The sequence below is a fragment of the Hypomesus nipponensis genome, chromosome 23 (genome assembly GCF_054491055.1).
Source record: "Hypomesus nipponensis isolate SF chromosome 23, ASM5449105v1, whole genome shotgun sequence".
Lineage (NCBI taxonomy): Eukaryota > Metazoa > Chordata > Actinopteri > Osmeriformes > Osmeridae > Hypomesus > Hypomesus nipponensis.
Genome location: NC_140383.1, coordinates 5,075,241 through 5,095,331, shown reverse-complemented (window position 1 = coordinate 5,095,331; position 20,091 = coordinate 5,075,241). Strand labels below are relative to the sequence as shown.

General features: G+C 50.3%; 1 protein-coding gene across 3 annotated transcripts in view; it reads right to left on the bottom strand.

Annotated features, from left to right (window-relative positions):
- Positions 1 to 52: 52 nt before the first annotated feature.
- Positions 53 to 20,091, bottom strand: part of uggt2 (UDP-glucose glycoprotein glucosyltransferase 2) — a 31,254-nt gene continuing 11,215 nt past the window's right edge. The window contains exons 23-41 of one of the 3 annotated variants that reach the window (XM_084688926.1): positions 18,944 to 19,075; positions 17,755 to 17,879; positions 16,913 to 17,008; positions 16,424 to 16,526; positions 15,516 to 15,595; positions 13,562 to 13,751; positions 12,890 to 13,048; positions 12,547 to 12,632; positions 10,143 to 10,227; positions 9,781 to 9,863; positions 9,052 to 9,075; positions 7,127 to 7,228; positions 6,863 to 6,947; positions 6,117 to 6,299; positions 5,733 to 5,893; positions 4,116 to 4,230; positions 3,821 to 3,937; positions 2,518 to 2,674; positions 53 to 1,920 (exon numbers count right to left, since the gene is read on the bottom strand). In XM_084688926.1, the coding sequence (XP_084545052.1) occupies positions 1,898 to 1,920; positions 2,518 to 2,674; positions 3,821 to 3,937; positions 4,116 to 4,230; positions 5,733 to 5,893; positions 6,117 to 6,299; positions 6,863 to 6,947; positions 7,127 to 7,228; positions 9,052 to 9,075; positions 9,781 to 9,863; positions 10,143 to 10,227; positions 12,547 to 12,632; positions 12,890 to 13,048; positions 13,562 to 13,751; positions 15,516 to 15,595; positions 16,424 to 16,526; positions 16,913 to 17,008; positions 17,755 to 17,879; positions 18,944 to 19,075 (2,106 nt within the window). In that variant the 3' untranslated portion in view covers positions 53 to 1,897. Of the gene's footprint in view, positions 1,921 to 2,517; positions 2,675 to 3,820; positions 3,938 to 4,115; positions 4,231 to 5,732; positions 5,894 to 6,116; positions 6,300 to 6,862; positions 6,948 to 7,126; positions 7,229 to 9,051; positions 9,076 to 9,233; positions 9,277 to 9,780; positions 9,864 to 10,142; positions 10,228 to 12,546; positions 12,633 to 12,889; positions 13,049 to 13,561; positions 13,752 to 15,515; positions 15,596 to 16,423; positions 16,527 to 16,912; positions 17,009 to 17,754; positions 17,880 to 18,943; positions 19,076 to 20,091 lie in introns of those variants that run through there. The other 2 variants (XM_084688927.1, XR_014741617.1) reach the window with 2 other exon arrangements.

Sequence of the window (20,091 nt, the reverse complement as noted above, 5' to 3'; positions counted from 1 at the left end):
ATCTTCTCAAGTGCAATCAATCATACTGGCATAGAAACAGTGTCGACAAACATTGGTAGCAAAGATACATTTTATTCATCTTGACGTGACGTGAACAATGACAAACATTCTCTGGACACTTAAGAGCTGATACACCTTCTGGTTTTCATTTCTTGATTAGCTGTTAAGGCAGAAACATGGCCCCACATTTCTAAACATGGATTAACACCTACTTCATTCCTGAGATAAAAGCAGTTTATTGTACATTTCAAGGCATTAACAAAATCAGTCTTGACAAGTGAAACATACTTTGACCAACACGAACACAGCCTGTAAACAAAATCAGTAACCTATCAAATCCTATGTTCTACCTACTGTGCCTTTTGCATAAGGAACTACTAATATGGAGGCAAATCTGTGACATGTTTTGGAGAAGAAAAAAAAGGCATTGAATACTTAATATTGAAATTTAAACACCACCGAATTTGTTGGTTTTGAATTCACCTCTTTAAAATTGGAATATTAATTTATTTCAATGTAAAACAGAAATTCTGATCCAAAAATTTAAAGTTTGGAAATTCAGGTTCCTCAAATTCAAACAGTAAAATCCTGCTCCCTAACCCAGAATTTTCCAAACCTTGAATTTTTGGATCTGATTTTTTTTTACATTGAAATAAATTCATATTTCAATTTTAAAAGGTGAATTCCAAACCAACACATTTGGTGGTGTTTAAATGTCTATATTAGGTATTTAATGCCTTTTAAAATTCAAAACACTGATTTGCTTCCATATACTGAGATCCCTTTGTGATTCTAAGGTGAACATAATCTGCGCACACAGACTCACTTGGCAGGCAGAGAGAGAGACGAGGTGAGAGACATGGTTGGTGGGTTGATCACTCATCCAGACAGCTTGGGAGGGGGGGGGGAGGGGGGTTCTGTCTATGTAATATTTAGTGATTACAGTAGCTCCAATACAGCAAGGTTTTTAACACAAAGCACAGAAATAAGTCCTTAACGTACTTGTGAGTAGTGCAAGAAAAGAATATGTAAAATGCTGATTTGTACAATAACAGAGGCAACAAACTGATGAAAAACCTCAAGCAGTAGCAGTGCATCTCACAAATGAACGGACCAATGCACTAGGCTCCATCTCCATAGCCTTCTAAGGTGTGCAGATACATGATGTAGAATTGCACATTACATTTAAATACAATTAATGTTCCGGATCATTTCTAATGGCACTGCGATGGCTGCTCATCTTAGGAATGTGCCTTCTTGATTTGATTATTTTGCATACACTACAGTATCAGTGCAATCATTGCCATCACCAACTCCACACTTTTCACTTATCATGGCCTATATAGGCCTGCATTTTTCCTGCTGCTCTTCATCCATACCTAATCTCTAATAAGGCCATAAAGCCATCTAACGTACTACATGTAGTGTGTATATACGGCAGGAAAAAGTACATCACATGCTGTCATAAGACATGGATGCCCATTAATTGAAATCTACATGACTTTTAAAATATGCAATATGCTTCTCGTTCCTCCTCTTCTGAAAGAGGTTTAATATTTATTGGCCAGTTTTGTGGAAAATGGGTTTGTACAGTTCCAGGATATTTCACAATGGAAACATTTCCATCAGGGTTTCTGTGAATTAACAGGAATGAATGAGAATTGTCATGTTTCTGCCACCAGGCTGTCCTTCACTTGTGTATATTTATTTATTGCAAAATGTTTTAAAATGATGGTGAGAGAAAATGTGTTCCTTCTTTGTATTTCAGCAAAATGTACCCGATTCCCACGTGGAAACATTCCAGAACGCCCTTCGATCTAAGTGAAATGTACATCTTTGTGCGGTGGCATTCTTCAAGCTTCACAGGAAGACCATCTCATCCTGGTGGGGGAGGAGGCTAGAGTTCGTCCCGCAGGCTGCCTGGAAGGTGAACAAGCAAGACACCAACGCAGATCCTTGTTACATGTCCGACAGTGAAAATTGGCTTTAAAGTATATTTATAACCGAGGAGACAATGTTAGCTTTTGTATGTTCCATATATCAAATTAACATTTACCAGCAGTTGCCTGATAATAGTATAATATGAGAAAAAATATATAATATAAAAACAAGTCAAAACAAACCGGCTGCTGTAAAAAGTAGACATGAGTGATTTAGAATGCATCATTGGCTGGAGCCACCCCCAAAAGTTTCATTAGCTCCCCAAAATGTTTTTTATAAATATTATTATTATTTCTTTCTTTTTCCTTTCATATTTTAAATATACATTTGTTCATTTCTCTTTCTAAACCCCACTAAAGGACACAATTTAAAAGGATATTTTCAAACATTTCTACCGGGGGGAACATGCCCCCAGACCCCCCTAGTTTGGCTGGGTCACAGGAAAAATAATAGGTTTTATCTAGGGGCTTATCCCCCCCCAAAAGTGGGAACCTAGATTTGCCCCTGGAATGCATCATGTTGATCGTGTCCTATACGACGGTAGACAAGGTTAATGAAACGTTCAGCTTGACTGACCTTTCTCCTCTTGAGAGGGAGGTTCTGTGTGACCTGAGGCCCTCTGCTCCTGCACCTGTCTCAGTAACCGTTTGATCTCGTTGTCGTACTCCACCCACTCAGGCACGATCCGGGCCGCTGCCGTTAGCTTTGGCTCCTTGGTCTTGGGGTTATTGCACTGCAGCAGAGAAGGCAGATACAGACATCTGTCATGGCACCACCGCAGCAACCTCACAACAACCCAGACCATTTCTTCTGTAGTGTCTGTAGCAACCATTTAAAGCTGATCTGATTTCCTGCTCCATTAAAGTGACATTAGTCTGTGTCTCCTGGTGCAGAGAAGCCCACAAATGTCCCCTAGCCGAGATAGAGAAACTCTTTACTTTCCAGGCTGTTAGAGCCTGTCCAATATTTCCACAGCAAATACTTGCTCCATTGCTTGAATCCACGCTCAGAATTAGTTTAGGAAATGGAGAAAATATTACCAGTGTCTCCATTTCCTCAACGCCATTAGCAACCTGGAATTACTGCTTTCAGCAGAGGAATGTTGAACATAATGTTCATGGATAACAGACATTAAGGAGGCTGAGAGAATTTTCAATGAAGTAGGCCAAACCAAGGGATGGCATGACTGAATTGGAATTATAAACATATGTTATAAATATATGAGTACGAAGGAGTATATGAAGACAGTATCATACTAAACTGTGCTTCATTTCTGACAGGAGCACTAATTCACTTGAACCACTTATTCAACTCAGTAATACTGCACACTTATTCCAGATGCTATAGGTCTCCTGAATGGAGGTTCTCCTTCCATGAAGGGTACATGGACAAACAATATTACGTGCAGGCAGCACCATTGCTAACAAGGAACATGACATTTACATAGCAGTACAGAACAGTTTGTGTAGGGGGATAACTAGCAAATAGAATATCAGAACAAAAAGCATTTTAAACACAGACATACAAAGTTCAGTATGTGTAGACACACCCTTTTACTGAAAAAGTTGTGGCAGTGTTTTTGGTCAGAGCCGTGTGGCTGTAGTTAACTGGTTATGTCGGCTGACTGCAAGCTCTCCTTCTCGCACTCCACCAGGGAGTTAGAAGGTTCCAGAAGCGGGAAAGCAGAGAGCAGCTTGTTGGCGCAGTGTTGGAGGTGAGAGTGTAAATGAGCGTGGTCTATTCTTGACTGTGTGAGCCAATAACCATCAGCAAGAATTAGCGTCCCGTGACGACCCGGATACAGTGTTCTACAGTATGTAACTGGTGTTAATCAGTTAGGAGGAACCTGTCGGAGATGGGGTGAGGAGGAGGAACCTACCAGGTCGATGGTCTTGGCAGTGGCCTTGGAGGTGTTGTCACACCAGGTCTCGCACCAAAGCCACTCCTGGGGCAAGGACTTGATGGCCACCTGGTGGATCATGTTGTTTGGTAGATCCTACCGGGATGGGATTGGGGGATTCATGGTAACAAGAAATACCGTTATGTAGCTTTTTGGCTGCAAAACCTTAATCCACTCTTCATCGTTCATCGTCCCAAAGGGCGGTTAACAACCGTGGTGCCCTTTTGGGATAATCCAGTTAATCGAAGAGTGGATTAACGTTGGCGTCGCTCACCTGGTCCAGGTTAGATAGACTGTTGGGGTCCTGGCTCAGGGCTTGGTACTGACCACGCAGTCTGTCCCCTGCTGCTATCTTCCGGAACTTCTTCAGATCAACCACATAGAGAGCACTGGAGGCACGTGGAAGAGAGACAGAGAGAGAGACAGAGACAGAGAGCACAGTTACAGTTCCCAACACTAGCTCAGTAATGGTTGAACCCAGAGGGAACTCAGCCTGGCGTGAAATGAAGATAAATGTCCCATGCCGCCACATAAGCATGGGAGCTGTTGCATGATGTTAATGCACCCTGTGGTACAGTGAAGTTAATGTCGCAGCACTGGCATCACAGACCATGTCTGTCCACACACTCTTAGCCACGTGTGGATGTATGTGTGTACGTGAGAGAAAGAGATTAGGAGAAAACAACAGAGACTATGAGAGATAGAGAAACAAACAAAGAGAAAGAAGAGAGAGCCAGACGGAGAGAGATACAGAGGCAAAAAGATAAAGACAGAAGGAGCTCTTTAGGTCACCCTCCCCCCCTTTCCTGCCACTCTCCTCGTCTGCACATGTAGCTGTGCATGAGAGAGAGATGGACAGACAGGGAGAGAGAGAGAGAGAGAGAGAGAGAGAGATGGACAGAGACAGATGGACAGAGACAGAGAGAGAGATGGACAGAGAGAGATGGACAGAGAGAGATGGACAGAGAGAGATGGACAGAGACAGAGAGAGAGATGGACAAAGAGAGATGGACAGAGAGAGATGGACAGAGACCCCTCTCTTCCACTCCTCCCGCCCATGCGGCTGTGTTGCCTGCTGGTGTCCGATAAAAATCCTCCTGATGTCCCGCTGGCCAGAGCACCGGAGGCATCTCAGGCAGCGGTCCGGACCCAGGAACAGGCTGCCAGGCTGGGGCTACCTGGTCTGTTCCTCCCCCTGGCAGTACCCTGCTGGTTAGGCCACTTAAAAAAGGAGCCAGCATCCAGCGCCACACACCAACATTATCGATCCATCTCGTCCTGCTACCTAAAAAACTCATGTGTGCCATCCGAATGGTCGAGAAAGGAGATGTTTGGTGGAAATACGGAAAACCTGTTTCTTTGCTGTGTTGTAGCTGAGGGAGGCTTTCTGAATCCTTGACCTAATGCTACGTACTGTTCAACGATGAAAAGCAGACATGCACTTTCAAAGAAAAGGAAATTGAAGCACTCCAGAAGAGCTGTAGCCGTGGTGACGGAATACATATTTTCATGAGTCGGAAGTATAAAAAAATCAAAATGGTGTGAAAAGCTGATGCAATGGTACGGTCTCACTCTGTAGCCCATGTGCAAGTATGTCCATGTAGCCAGCGAAGACATGATGAATGTCCTGAATCAAGAGTAAACAGAGTACTCAAAGGAGTCACTCACTGTCTGCTGGAGAATATTTTATGCATTTATTCCGCTGAATAAATCAGGGGGAAACGTATTATTCTCTATACTCTATGGCAACGTCTGAAAATATTATATTGGAGCTGAAAAACAACATGTATAGCAAACAGATGAAGACAATACAATACGGATTATCACTGATACAGAAACCATTTGTCCTTGCAGTCTAGTTTGTAAATGGGATAAAGCAGGACTTTAGTACCTGATGTGGTATTTCCTGTGCCCCAGATGGGAGGCCCAGTAGCCCGTCTTCCAGAAGCGGTAGCCCTCCATCTCTGTCCGACTGTCGCAGAACGGGGTGTAGCCATAGGGGGCGCCCTCCAGGTTCAAATCCCTCAGCTCCGTCAGATCTGCGCGCACAATCTGTGAAGGAGAGAAAAGAAACCTGGGTTTAAAAGCATTCTATGGCCATGGGTCTCCACCAGACCACTCCCTCTACAACGTCCTTCCACAACTGACCCGGTGTTCGTTCACGGGCACATCCGTCTCCCGGCCCACGGCAACTTGACACACGAGGCCAAAATGGGGCTTTTGCGACCGCAAATGTTTAGCCAAAAAACAGGTCAGGGTGGACTGGGTGGCATACCTGGTCGGCGTCCACAAAGATGATCTTGTCCACAGCGAGGGGGAAAAGGACGTCCAGGAAGAGGATCTTGTAGCCCCAGATGAGGCGTTGCTTCTCAGACTGCTGGTGGAGCCAGCGGGGCCACTTGTACTGAACCAGCTCATACTGGAAGCCATACTGCTCAGCCATGTGGGGGATGGACTCCTGAACACACACACACACAGGAAAACATTCAGAAGAACAAGGCTAGACGCGTTTGAACTTCTCCCATCTCGAATCTCCTCGGCTCGCCATAAAGTGAGACTGTCGCGTTTGAAAAACATTGTTCCATTTGCAACTAAAATGCTGAGAACAGCCATCCCGATGCATAAATAAAACATGTATGTATATTTCACGAGCGGAGAAGTTTCCCAAAAAGGCCCTCGGGGTATCGAATATTTCTTATCTTGTGGAATACTTCATAAACAGTGAAATGTAAACGTACAGTTTTCTGCTAATACTCCCTTTCGCCTGTGGCTCTTTTCTATTATTCCTGAGACATTTGAGGGGACTAGTAGGCGTTCATATGTATAGACTCATCCCTATAGGAGGAGGAGGAGATAAAAAAAGGCCGACTATCACACAGGAGAAGGCATCCCACAGTTCCTTTCATCCCTCTTCACAAACACATCTGTGTCCCAGGGGTCGTGGTGCAGCCAGGAGAAAGTTATCACCACCAGGCAGGGAAGGCACAAAGTTTGCATGGAGTCACGCCGCTGGGCGCTTACCTTGAAGGAAGGAGAGAGGTAATTCTTGAGGAACCAGAACTTGATGGGGGTTCTGGTGTGCCGCAGCACGGACAGCATCATTATTCTGGAACAGAGAAGTGGAGGGAGGAGAGGGGAGGAGGGGGTGGGTGGATCTCAGAGGAGCAGGGCTAATAAAAGGCAAGAGGAAAGCTGAGGCTTCAGACCAACAGTGTGTGTGTGTGCGTGTGTGTGTGTGTGTGTGCGTGTGCGTGTGTGTGTGCGCACGAGCGCTCGCTAACCCACCTCAGGAAGCGCTCATACAGGTGACCGGAGGCCACAGAGAAGATGTTGAGCACATCTTCCTTCTTCTTGTCTCCATCGTCTGAACCGGACCCCCCCGCCATGCTGTAAAGGACCGCGAGTTACATAAGCCCGCTGGTGTTGAGGCCGCTCCCTGCTGATTGATGCAGAGGGGTCCTCAGACAGAAGCCTCTACATCACAGCTGAGCCATCGCACCCCTAAGGCCCCTCCGGCAGAAGCACAGAGTTTAACTGATGACACAAGGAACATTTTTGAACAAACCATGCATTAGAAAATGGGAGAAGTTTGTCAGGACGAGTTATGGAGCGCACGTCGCCACTGTGGTGGGGCTTTGTGTGGTTTGACAGCGGGATGTGTGGGTTATCCTGTTGGCTCTACTCCAGGACGCTGGCGTGATCAAGTCATTACAGCGGAGACACGGGGAAGGCAGCTGGAACTACAGAAGCCCTTCTGTTTGGCTCGACCCATATCAAATGAAAAGCTGCTAATCAAATACGAGCTCCGAGCCCACGGCTCCAGTTCCTCCACCATTGGCAGATTGATTTTGGACACAGTCATCAAATTGCTAAAACACGTGTGCAGAGGGATGATTAAGGATAGGACAGTCGGATCATGCCGGCTTGTACTGCAGGTCCACAGGCTGCATCCAGGTGCTTTTCAATCTGCCAGACCCTTCAGTGTCGAAACCAGGCACCGAATTCACTCTAAATTTGATCAAGATAACGTTTGGGCAGATGATTCATAGGGTAATAAATCACTTGTGTTTTGTCTTCATAAACTACCAGGGGCCCAGAACACGTTCATGCCCCCACTAAGCCCTGTCCAGAGGCACTAGATCTTGTACCATGGCACATGTTGGGTCCCAGTGGGGCCTGTGGGGCTTGGGGGCAGGCTTCTTAGCAGTCCAGCTGCGTGCCCTTGTCTTTAGCAGACTGCTGATGACTGCAGTGGCTCTCCCATATTCAATCAGAGGAGCAGAGTGGAGCAGGCCCTGGGCCTCCGGCAGAGACCATGGTGGCTAATAGCGAGGTGGAACAGAGCATTCAGCCTTTCCCAGTCTGCCTCCCCCCACCCCCTCCCCTCCCCACGCCGGTGCCTGGATCTGTCCTCATGCTCTGCCTCACTTCGGCTCACATGGACTCAAATTCTCTCTCCATTTCTGATTTTAGGCAGGCACGCGGCACTCAGCCGTGCAATAGCTCCATCTCTGCTTCCATTTCAATGCATTCTCCCCTCCCCCCCCCCCCGACCCCCAGTCTCAGTCTCATTATCAGGGGCTGAGAGTCTGTGCCGAGGCTGGCACTGTGGTCCTCCCTGCTAGAGTGAGCATGCTGCCGGGGTGAGTACCTGCCTCCCCGCCTCCCTCCCTCCCCCCCACGGCTGGGCCTGTCACCACAGAGGGATGACGGGGACCCCTCGGTTGTGAGGGCCACATAATGCCATCTGGAGCGCTCCGACAGGACCCCAGATAAGCAGCTTTAGCAGTCAGGTGAGCGGCCGCTTGGCCGACATGCGCCACATCATCCAGACCCCGGGAAGGACCTTGACTGGGCCCGGCCAGACCATCGAGCAGAACCCCACAGAACCTGCACAGGTGGAGCCAGCTCTCCGCTTCGACAGCTCATCCTCCAACCAAGTCCAACTAAGTGGAACGTGTTTGCACTTAGTCCCACTTAGAAAGCATCAAATAGAATAGGAAGATATTTATTGAAAGGTCCCAACTTAGAGTCTAGTATTCCCGTGACAGATTTCAAATAAATAGTGAACTTGGTGGAAACTATGGGATGACCGTTAGAAATGATTGTGAGCTGGAAAAGGTGAGCAGGAAGAACCCCCCTTCCAGAAACAACAACACACACACCATGCCAGTAAACACGGTCAAACTGGTCTGCGATGTTCTGCCTACCTTTTCTCTAAAGTGCTCCAAACACTCCACACAGCAAGCATTAAATGAAGAGACAGACAAGCACGCAGTTAGAAGGTGCTTGTGAAAAACACACACACACACACACACACACACAAGCATGCGCAGATACACACATACCTACGCCTACAGAAGCACATTTTATTTGCATGACTAGACCTTACAGAGTAATACTGCAGTCTGGATCCCACGGACGTTGGAGCTTTCCTAAAAACCACAGTGGATCAGTGACCAGGGCCAATCATCACCCCTCACTGCACACACACACACCCCTCACTGCACACACACACACACACACACCCCTCACTGCACACGCACACACCCCTCACTGCACACACACACACCCCTCACTGCACACACACACACACCCCTCACTGCACACGCACACACACACACACACCCCTCAGTGCACACACACAGTCATCACCACTGCACACACACTCACACACACACACACACACACACCCCTCACTGCACACACACTCACACACACACACCCCTCACTGCACACACACACACACACTCACCCCTCACTGCACACACACACACCCCTCACTGCACACACACACACCCCTCACTGCACATACAAACACACACACACACCCCTCACTGCACACACACACACCCCTCACTGCACACACACACACACACACACACACCCCTCACTGCACACACACACACACACTCACCCCTCACTGCACAGACCCTCACCTGGTTATGGAGTCCCATATCCCCTGGCTCTCTGCGACGTCGCTCAGCAGGTCCTCGTTGATTTTGTCAGGCTTTTTCTGCACCTGCGGTGGGACCACGCACACGGTGAGGCCACGGTGAGTGACACGGTGAGAGAGACATGGTGAGAGTGACACGGTGAGAGTGACACGGTGAGAGAGACACGGTGAGAGAGACACGGTGAGAGAGACACGGTGAGAGAGACACGGTGAGAGTGACACGGTGAGAGAGACACGGTGAGAGAGACACGGTGATAGGAGACACGGTGAGAGAGACACGGTGAGAGTGACACGGGGAGCGCAACATCGGGGCAAGGCCGCTCTGGGAGAGGACGGAGGGCTCACCCTGACTTTGATGATCTTGCTGTGGAAGCTGTTCAACACCACCTGGACGTCGCCGGAGTCTGTGGAGGAGTCTGTCCCGTCGTGCCTGTGGGACGGTCAACAGTCAGGGCTCAATGCTAATATTGTTTGAAACTCAAGTTGTTAAGAACTGTATCGAGATTAAAGAATTACAATTTGACAAACACTCGTCACTAACTACTTAACTCTTGATTTGCCAACTGTGCGCCCCATGAGCTGCAAAGTTATTTACGCATTTAGCAGATAGCAAAACATATGAAGGATGTTAACTTTTCACAATAAGATTTTTTTTCCAATCAATAATTTGCAGTGGCCCGACGTTACTTTTGACTGGCCCCCGGCCATCGTTATTATCAAGCCCTGAATAGACACACACAATCCAGACGGGCTTTTGGGGAACTTGGGTTTGCCCACAAAAAAAATAAAATAACTGCCAAACTTTGAGAATCGGTCTCCCTTTCCCTGGGAATCGTGTGTTTTGGACCAGACAGCCAGAGGGCATCAGTGTGGCTTCCAGCTGTGACGGCCCCTCTCCCAGCCCCAACATCCATCCAAGGACGACAACAAAGGTTATTCTGGGGGAGGAGGACACTGGGAATTCTGGGACTGTTGGAGGGTTGGCCGCGCTGGTCGTATTCACTGTTCTCAGTTGTTGTTCAGTGGCAGCCTGATGCCATTGTGTCCATCGTTAGTGTTCAACTCTGCCGTCTGTGGGAACGAGTACTGAGTACTGCCTCGTAAAGGGAGGCCCTTTGATCATGTGTCCTGGCCTTTAGCTGTAATTGTTTCAGCTGAGTGTGTGTGGGGAGAGAGAGAGACAGAGAGAGAGAGAGACAGAGAGACAGAGAGAGAGAGAGAGAGAGAGAGAGAGAGAGAGAGAGAGAGAGAGTGTGAGTGAGTGAGTGAGTGAGTGAGAGGATACCAGGGGTCTGCTGGTGGAACACCAGCGCTCAGACAGATGAGCAATAGGTTGTCATTGCTCAGCAAGCCATTATGACCTCAGCGCTTACTAAAAGGCTGAGAATTAACCTTATCACTATGATAAATGCCCCACCCCTCAATAGACACAAAGCCCCCCCGCACACACACACACACACACACAGGAGTCCTGTTTGGATTCGGCTCCTCTACTGTCGCCTGCACGCGCGATGCACAGCCATTAAGGCTGATGCTGGGAAAATGCACGAGAGATCCATTTGTGTCTGTGGCCGTGCTCGACGAGGAGAGCTGGTCGTCTCATTCATCGCTGTCAGGACAGGCTGGGCCGCGGCACGCCCGGGGCCCCGGGAGCAGGGGGGGGGGGGCACGGGTCGGGGACTGGAGAGGACCGACACTCCCACTCGGCTCTGATCGGACCCCTAACCGGGGCAGGGCGCCGCTAAGCGCAAGAATAATGGCGCTGCCAAGGTGAAAAATGACATCACCTTTTAGCTCCACCTGGAGGATTGGGGGAATAAATCTTGGGTGTCTGATGTGATTCTGGAAGAACCCAGGGCTGTATATGTCCTAAATCTTCTGTGAGGATGAGCTGAGGGGCGAATGTGTGTGATGTGAGGGGCCACTCTGCTGTACGTGTGTGTGTGTGTGTGTGCGCGCGGTCAGGATCTCTGAGAGAGACGCGAGTCAGAACCGTACAGACTTGCAGACAACCAAGGACTTCTACACACACTCCTGTCAGGGAGATCACAAGTGATGATGGATTTATACTTGTGTTGTAATTCCACTTTTCGAATGAGAAAATGACATTGGGCCAGATATAGAGAAGGAATTAGGACTTAAGCAAGACCCAGGCCTTTAGAAAAGGCATCAAATCCGCTGTTGAGGGAACATCATGCTGGTTCTGTCGGGGGATATTAGAAAACATCCACGCGGCGTTTATATGCAGCCATCAACGCCTACGCCTGGCAGCTAAAACAGATATTGAGCTGCTGATATCCCTGGTTGGGAGATGGCGGCGTGGCAGGTGACCAGCTGAATCATCCTTCCACTCCGTCTTCTCTCTAATGGCACCTCTCCCCTCCTTAAACCTCTCCACCCCCGCCCTCTCCTCCCTCTCACCCCCCCCACCTCTCTTCCAGCCCGTACACAGCAAACTCCCTGCACTCATCAAAACCTTGAGCTGCTACAAAGTCAGCAGCTCGCTGCGTTTCCATAGCGATGGGGTTTTTAAACCTCCGGTGAGATCGCGAGGTAGCTAAAACACCTCGGAAGTTGTGCTACAGATGGCGCCCGCTAATTAGCATCGCGCGCGGCGCGCTGATAAATTACAAACTCGTGTCCCTAATGCCGTTCAATTATCAGGGGGTGTCAAAGCCAAAAGGGAAATGCAATCCTTTAAATAGGGGCTAAACAGGGTAGACCAGGTTGCAGTTGAGTTTCTACTCACGCTAGGATCTGATAGATGTCTTCCGACCTCCCCTTGCGCAGCCTCAGGACCCAGGCGCCTGGATTGGCCTTCAGCTGGAAGTAGCCCTGCGGACCGACGCTCACATCACAACAACACACTCCTCTCGGACACGCCGGACCAAACGGCATTCGCCCATTCGTCCAGACGGCTCAGTAGAGGAGAGCCTCTCTCTGGAGGACGGTTCAGGGTTTGGCAGTAGCCACCGATAAATCAAGTATCACACCCCTTCTCCCCCAAGACACGCACACACACATTTGCTAATATCTGAGTCATGCTAAGCTGCCACTTAACTCCTGACCCGGCGGAGGGAGATGGAGCTCACCAGGTTGGCCATGACGATGGTGTCCTGCATGAGGGGCTGCTGAGTCATGCCCAGGGTGAACTGCAGGCCGCGGGGGGGCTGGCCCGTGGACAGGTCGAAGCAGTGGCCCTCCAGCAGCAGGTGCTCCAGCTCATACTCCGCCGCCACCAGCCCGCTCACCTGCACACAGCTCCGGGGTTAGGGCCCGCATAGGACAGAGACGGGTATGGTGGGAGGGAGGCTGATAGAAGGAGCAGAAAGCTGTGGGTCTGAGACTTGAGTCAGGGCACTGGCATGGTGCCAATCAGAGAGAGGGGCAATTAGGGAGGGAGGGAGGGAGGGAAGAGAGAGACAGGCAAGCAAGCAGAGAAACAACCAGGCAGGCAGACAGATGGAGAGGTATCAGAGAGGACCACATCCTGGCGGCCCTGCAGTCTGGTGGAGTGGGAGGGTGCTAGGAGAGGTGAGAGGTGTGTAGCGTACCTCCTGCTAGGGGAGGAGAGGGGTGTGTAGCGTACCTCCTGCTAGGGGAGGAGAGGGGTGTGTAGCGTACCTCCTGCTTGGGGAGGAGAGGGGTGTGTAGCGTACCTCCTGCTTGGGGAGGAGAGGGGTGTGTAGCGTACCTCCTGCTAGGGGAGGAGAGGGTTGTGTAGCGTACCTCCTGCTAGGGGAGGAGAGGGGTGTGTAGCGTACCTCCTGCAGGTGGATGTTGTCCAGGTCGTGGGGGCTGCGGACAGCCTCCACCATCCAGCTGTCGGGGGTGATCATGTTGAGGGTGAGCAGGGGGGACTCGGGGAGCTCAGAGAAGCGGGCCACAGGGCCCGCGGAGACCGAGTCGTTGGCCATGAACGACACGTCCGATTCCAGGACATAGCGATAGAAGCTGCGGAGAGAGTGAGAGAGAGATATAGAGACAGAGAGAGACAGACAGAGAGAGAGATGAGCTGACACATTGTTGTGTATTTCCACTGCAGATCCAGATAAGAATGAGTTGGGAATAGACTTTTCCCAGCAAGAATAAGGCAGACCCCTCTCCCTCCCCCAAACAAAACAATTAGAGAATCAAACTGGAACCAGAGCGCTCTGACATCTTTGATAAGCAATGCAAAGCAATTAACAAAAGCTTCGTTTACTTGGTTAGACAAAGATGATGACATGTTGTGCAATGTTTCACTTCCTGAAAAAGGAGAGCGGGGATTGTTGTGACAGCGGGGGATACGGTGTCTTCAAAGTGGACAACTTAATATCTAGCGCTCTATACCGCATGAACGTCGCACGGAACCTTCCAGCTCTGCTAGTGTTAACCAGCCGTCTGGCAGCTTTCTGTCTGCTAATCTTTATGCTAATTTATTTTCTTTTCGTTGCCCTACGACACGGGGAAGTCGTGACGACTGGGGGATAAAAAGCACCAGGGCCGACACCGCCAACACCTTCTCTTTTGTGTTCGTGACGCCATCTTGCTCCCCCCCCAGAGGCACACATTTGCACACAGGACGATATTTCAGAAGTTAATTCCGTCTGTGGCAGTAGCACTCTCTTTTCTCCCACAGAGCAGAGGCAGGAGCGAGAGGGAGTCAGTGACTGCAGTCTGGAGAGCAGAGTTGCTGCACAGGAAGTTAGAGAGAGAGAGAGGGGGAAAGAAGGAGATAGAGAGTGAGAGAAGGAGAGAGAAAGGGAAACCGAGAGAGAGATGGAGGATTAAATTACTGAGCCCTAAACCAAGTCACTGGAGGAAGCACTCACTCTTTATTGGTTGGTTCCCATTTTGAGGAGCGAACCAATTCCCCGCGCTGAACGGAAAGTCGGAACAAGACGACAGGATGCCTGAGGAAGTCCCATCCCAACCCTCTACTCCTGTTCCCCCCCGCCCACCCACCCACCCCACACAACCCCACCCAGGGAGGACATACATGAGTAAGAAGCAATCACCCTCCTGGTGGTGGTGGAGGCAGGGGGGGTGGGGATCCACCTGAACATGCCTGCAGCAGAGCCTCCTCAGGGGGGAGGAGCAGGAGTGTAACCAGCCCTGTGACTCGGGAGCTGGGAGAGAACGCCGTGTTTACACAAACTCATCTCCCGTTCCAAATTGGGGAGCTCTGGAACCCTTCCCCGAGCAGACTCCCCACTTAGCGCCAGGCTGGGCGCAAATGCCAAGCAACAGCCCAATCGTCTTCAGGAAATTAAAGGATGTTGACGCAATTTGTTGATTTTGTCGAGATTGTTCTTTAGGTGAAATAGCCAGAATGCTTTTTATTCCACCCCGGGTATCTGAATTTAAAAAAGCTATTTCGAAAACGCCTCACAGCGAATCGGCGTCCAACGATCACCAGGAGATAGCATGAAACAGAACTCCAAATGACTAAGCTCTGTATGTTATTACAGATATTCGTGAGCAAAACCTTGAAACAGTGTTGACGGTAATGTAAACTCTACAGCACGAGCTGTAAACAATTTGCCCGGAGAAGCTAGGGGAGGCCCAGAGCAATAAGGTGATGTTATTAAGGAGATAGCATCTGTGTGGTGTTGTGGCGGCGCAATCTCTGAAGGGGGGGGGGGGGGGGGGGGGTGAAGGCGGTTAAGGGGGGGGGGGGGGAGGTACATGCACACGCCCGGACAGGAAGTTTAATTAGACGCTGGCGGGGCTCACCTCTTCAGGGGCATCTCGGACAGCTTGGCTCGGCAGTTCATGAACACCTGCAGTTTCACATTGACCACTTGACTGAGCACCTGCAGGAGACATGGAGAGACGACCCAGTTACAGCACAACACACGGCCCCAGCTCTGCAGGGGGAGCCCTGCGGCGGAGGCTCCTCTGATGGAAGACTCGGCGTCGGGCTGTCCATCTTCTTCTAACTACAATACATTGAGGTTTTCCACCTTTCAGCCTCGCGCCACACAACCATTTTAGCCTTAGCTGAGGGCTACAGAGCAGCAGCTGAATACAGATGCGGCTGAACGGTTGGGACTTGCGTTGGATTTGGCGTGAACGCTACCACGCGCAGATGCTAACACACTCGACGGGAATACAGGAATTGGCAGCTCAGGGAGGTGACTCATCAAATTCACCTCAGTCACATAACACTGACATGGTTTTGTCCAGCTACGACTACCTGAGCAACTGGGGTTCTGTGATGAGTCATCCTGTTATAGAATAAGCAAGGAGAATCAAACTGTACACATAACTTGTTCTTTCAACTCCCAGAAGACATTCATGTGTGTAACAACACATTCAATGCTGCCGGTCGATCATATAGGGCAACGGCGTCATGTTAATGCCAGGATTAGCCAGCATCTATTGTGGGGTCTCGGTTCACAAACAAAGACTGCTTTTGAAACGGAACAGTCAATCAAAGTAGATCATGGAAAGGATCGCAGGTCTTAACCTCAATATCTGGGAAGCCAAAAAAAAGACTAGTGTTCAGCGTGAGCTTTGGGCTTGTGAGCTTTGGGCTCGTGCACTGCGTGGCGTCGCTCTCCCTGAAGGGAGGGAGCAGACACCGGTGTCCTAGAGCGTCAGGATTCAGCCGTGAGGAGAGGAGAAGGAGGAGAACTTACAATCAGCAGAGGTGACATCTTCTGGGCCTCCCTGGTCAGAGGGTCAACCAGGGCCACCACGTCGTAGAACACTTCGCCTTCGCGAGGTGGGAGATGGAGCACGCTGGTATGGGGTTGTGGTGGGGGTGAGGAGGAACAGAGAGAAGCCGTGTCAGCAACACTGGGCAGCACTCCCAGTCGCTTCAAACTTACATCAAACACACTCCCGTCTCTCTACACAGCTTCAAATGTTACAGATGGCTGAGCTGTGAGGGAGTCGGGCTAGTAATCAGAAGGCTGCCGGATCGATTCCCCGCCATGCAAAATGACGTTGTGTCCTTGGGCAAGGCACTTCACCCTACTTGCCTCGGGAGGAATGTCCCTGTACTTACTGTAAGTCGCTCTGGATAAGAGCGTCTGCTAAATGACTCATTGTAAATGATACAGATGGCCGACAGGACAGGAGGAGACATGAGGGGCCGCCTGGTTGGCAGACGAGGCATCGCTCACCTGTGGCTGTCTTTGGCGAAGCGGACTTCTCTCCTGGCTTCTCCTTTGGGGGCGGCGGTGAGGAGAGCGTCCACTTTCATCACTAGGTCGCTGGCTCTGAGGAGGGGAGGACCAGGGTCACTCAATCACTAATTCATGATCCCTCTCGACACACCACTCAGCAGGTGACCCCCCCCCACACCTGGACCGTTCCAAGGTCGCCGAGCGGTTTTAGAACACAAAAGTCTTAACCAACGAGATGGAGCCCCCAATGTGAACGATTCGGCAATTTCACAAAACTTGATCGACCCCTTGGAGACTGAATGTCCATTCTGTAAAAACCTTTCAGAGACGGTGAGGAAAGGGACGACCGTCTCCACAAGATAGGAGGAGGGCTTGGGAAATGATAACGAATGTGTCGTGTGATAACATCGCTTTCATCCCAAATGGACTGCCTCACCTCCAGCTGAGGTGACGCACGCTGGCCTTCTGAGCGCGTGGGAGCAGAGGCGCACTGGAGCTCGAGCCAAGCCCAGCTTAATGAGCAGTTCTGAAGTCTTCCCGCCTCCCCTCTGCATGTTACCTGATTTGATGCAACCTCTATGGAGGTGAAGCGGTTCACACAGAATGGACTGTTTATGACCATTTTGGTGTATGCAATTTTCCTTACTGAACGTACCTCGCAAAAACTGTCAAAAGCGTCTTGCGCCACCTTAGCAGGTTGTGATGAATCATATCATTCACTCTTTTTGTATTTATTAAGTCCTGTGCCTCTTGTGTTCGGGCAAAGCACAGGTAAGAGAGAGGAAGAAACCTCTGAGCCGGTGAGTTGAACTGAAATGGAGACATGGAGGAACACGTACTGCTTTCCCTTGATCCCCATCTGCTTGATTCTTCCTTTGACTTTCTCTGCCGTGGAGCTCTGGGTAATCTGCTCCAACAAATGGAAATCCTCCACGGTAAACTCCTCCTCCAATGGTCCAAGAATCTGAGAGAGAAAGACAGAGAGAGAAAGAGAGAGAGCAAGAGAGAGAGAGAGCAGGAAAGAGAGAACGAGAGAGAGCGAGCAAGAGACAGAGAGAAAGAGAGAGATAGAGAGAGATAGAGAGAGAGAGAGAGAGAGAGAGAGAGAGAGAGAGAGAGAGAGAGAGAGAGAGAGAGAGAGAGAGAGAGAGAGAGAGAGAGAGAGAGAGAGAGAGAGAGAGAGAGAGAGAGCAGAAGGAAAGAAGGAAAGAGAAAAAAGAGCGAGCGAGCGAGAGAGAAAAAGGAGGGAGAGAGCTAATGTGAATGGTGAAGGCTGCTGTATCTCTCCAGCTAATGTGAATGGAGTAGGGTGCTTCATCTCCTCCAGCCAGATGGCCAGTGCGCTCCCACCCTGCTGCTTCCTCTCCCTGCACTCGGCTCATCTATTCTGGGAGGAGAGACGCCCTGCACCGCCGTACTGGCCCGCCTCACAACAGAAGAATGGAAAATGATATTAATTGTAACTGCCATCTTTGGAGTTGGCCTCTTCATCCTTTACTGTCAGCACTGCTGCTGCTGAGGCATCAGTCATCAGCTCTGCACACACACACACACACACACACACACCTCTGCAACCTATGACCCCCCCAGACAACTTCCTGCTGACGAGCAGGCTCCAGGATCTCTGCGCTACAGTAGGAGGACACCACACACACACACACACACACACACACACACACACACACACACACACACACACACACACACACACACACACACACACACACACACACACACACACACACACACACACACACACACACACACACACACACACACACACACACGCCGTCACTCGGGCCAGACCTGACGACACACACTGCTGTACCTCAGCCCCACACCACAGCTCCAACCCCGGGTCACCCCTGGGATATGCATGAGGCCTAACACAATGTGTTGTTATGATGTCTGAGCATGACTCGCTAACAGGAAGAACTGCTGAGTGGAGGAGTTCTGAGGGATCTGTCTGAAGAGCCGGGGGAAGGGAGCGCGGGCGTGCGCCTGTGTGTGTGTGTGTGTGTGTCTCACCCGGCCGTTGCTGACCACAGCCCTCTGTCCAGGGCTCAGCTTCAGGACGTCTCTGCAGAAGAGCCGCTGACTGCGGACCAGGTGCTCCTCCAGCGTGTTGAACTTCTTCTCAAAGGCGTCCGCGTCCATGCCCTGAGGCGGAGGAGCAAACATTTGGGTTTAGACAGATATATTGAGCGCGCGCACCGCCATTCTGAGGACTCGGTGATGTATAGCCGCACAGCCTTCCTCAAGGACGTGGCCTCCCATTCTCAGGCTGTCCAAAACAAAGTCTGCCCAGCGCTTTGATGGAAAGTATGATGTATTCGGGGCTGGAAATCACTTTGCTATTGACAAATCACTGACGTTCTGCATCACGGCGGCCTTTAAACGTAAATATTTCACAGCCAGAGAGACCCGAGCTGTCCGAACTGCACATGCATGGGAATCTAGGAGCGATCAATCAGTTTGCAATTAATCTAACAAACCTTTAATTAAACATTGGCCATTTTGTCCATAACAAATCAGAAGTGTGGAGAATGGGAGGGTTTGCACAGTCAGGTTATTAGTTTCTTACCCCCCTCTCCACCACCTCACCTCGCCCCGAAAACAGGTGAAATACCAATAATGTCAGCACAACTCAGTCAGCAGGTCTGTCAGGCAGCCAATAATAAACTCATATCCCCGGACTCTGGCTCCAGGTCCCAAACCACAGAGCCCCAGCGAGCACCTGCCATTTCCAGACAAATCTTTCCCCTCGCTTAAGGAGAGTCGTAATTGTCTCTCTCTGTCTGTCTCCCTCTCCCTCTGTGTCTCTCTCCCCCCTCTCTCCTTGTGTGCACCCATCTCTCTCTCTCTCTGCTACAGCCCCCTGACTGATGGCTGCCCGGGTCATTTCCTGTCTCTAACGAGGACAGAAAGCCGGCTTTTCTGTCAGCTGATGTGGTCGATCAACCCGGTCGAGGTTTTTCCTCCAGTGCGAGCAGCGCTGTAGGTCGATCCCATGTCCAGCCAGCGCAGAGATGACAGGGGCTCAGGACACCCGTGGTCGTGGGGTTACTGAGCCGGAGCAGGAAGAGTGACTGACAGGCTTGGCGGGGCACATCTAACCCACGCGGCCGTGAAGCGCAAGCAGGATCCCGGCTAGTCCGGCTCCCTCTGGGGGGTGG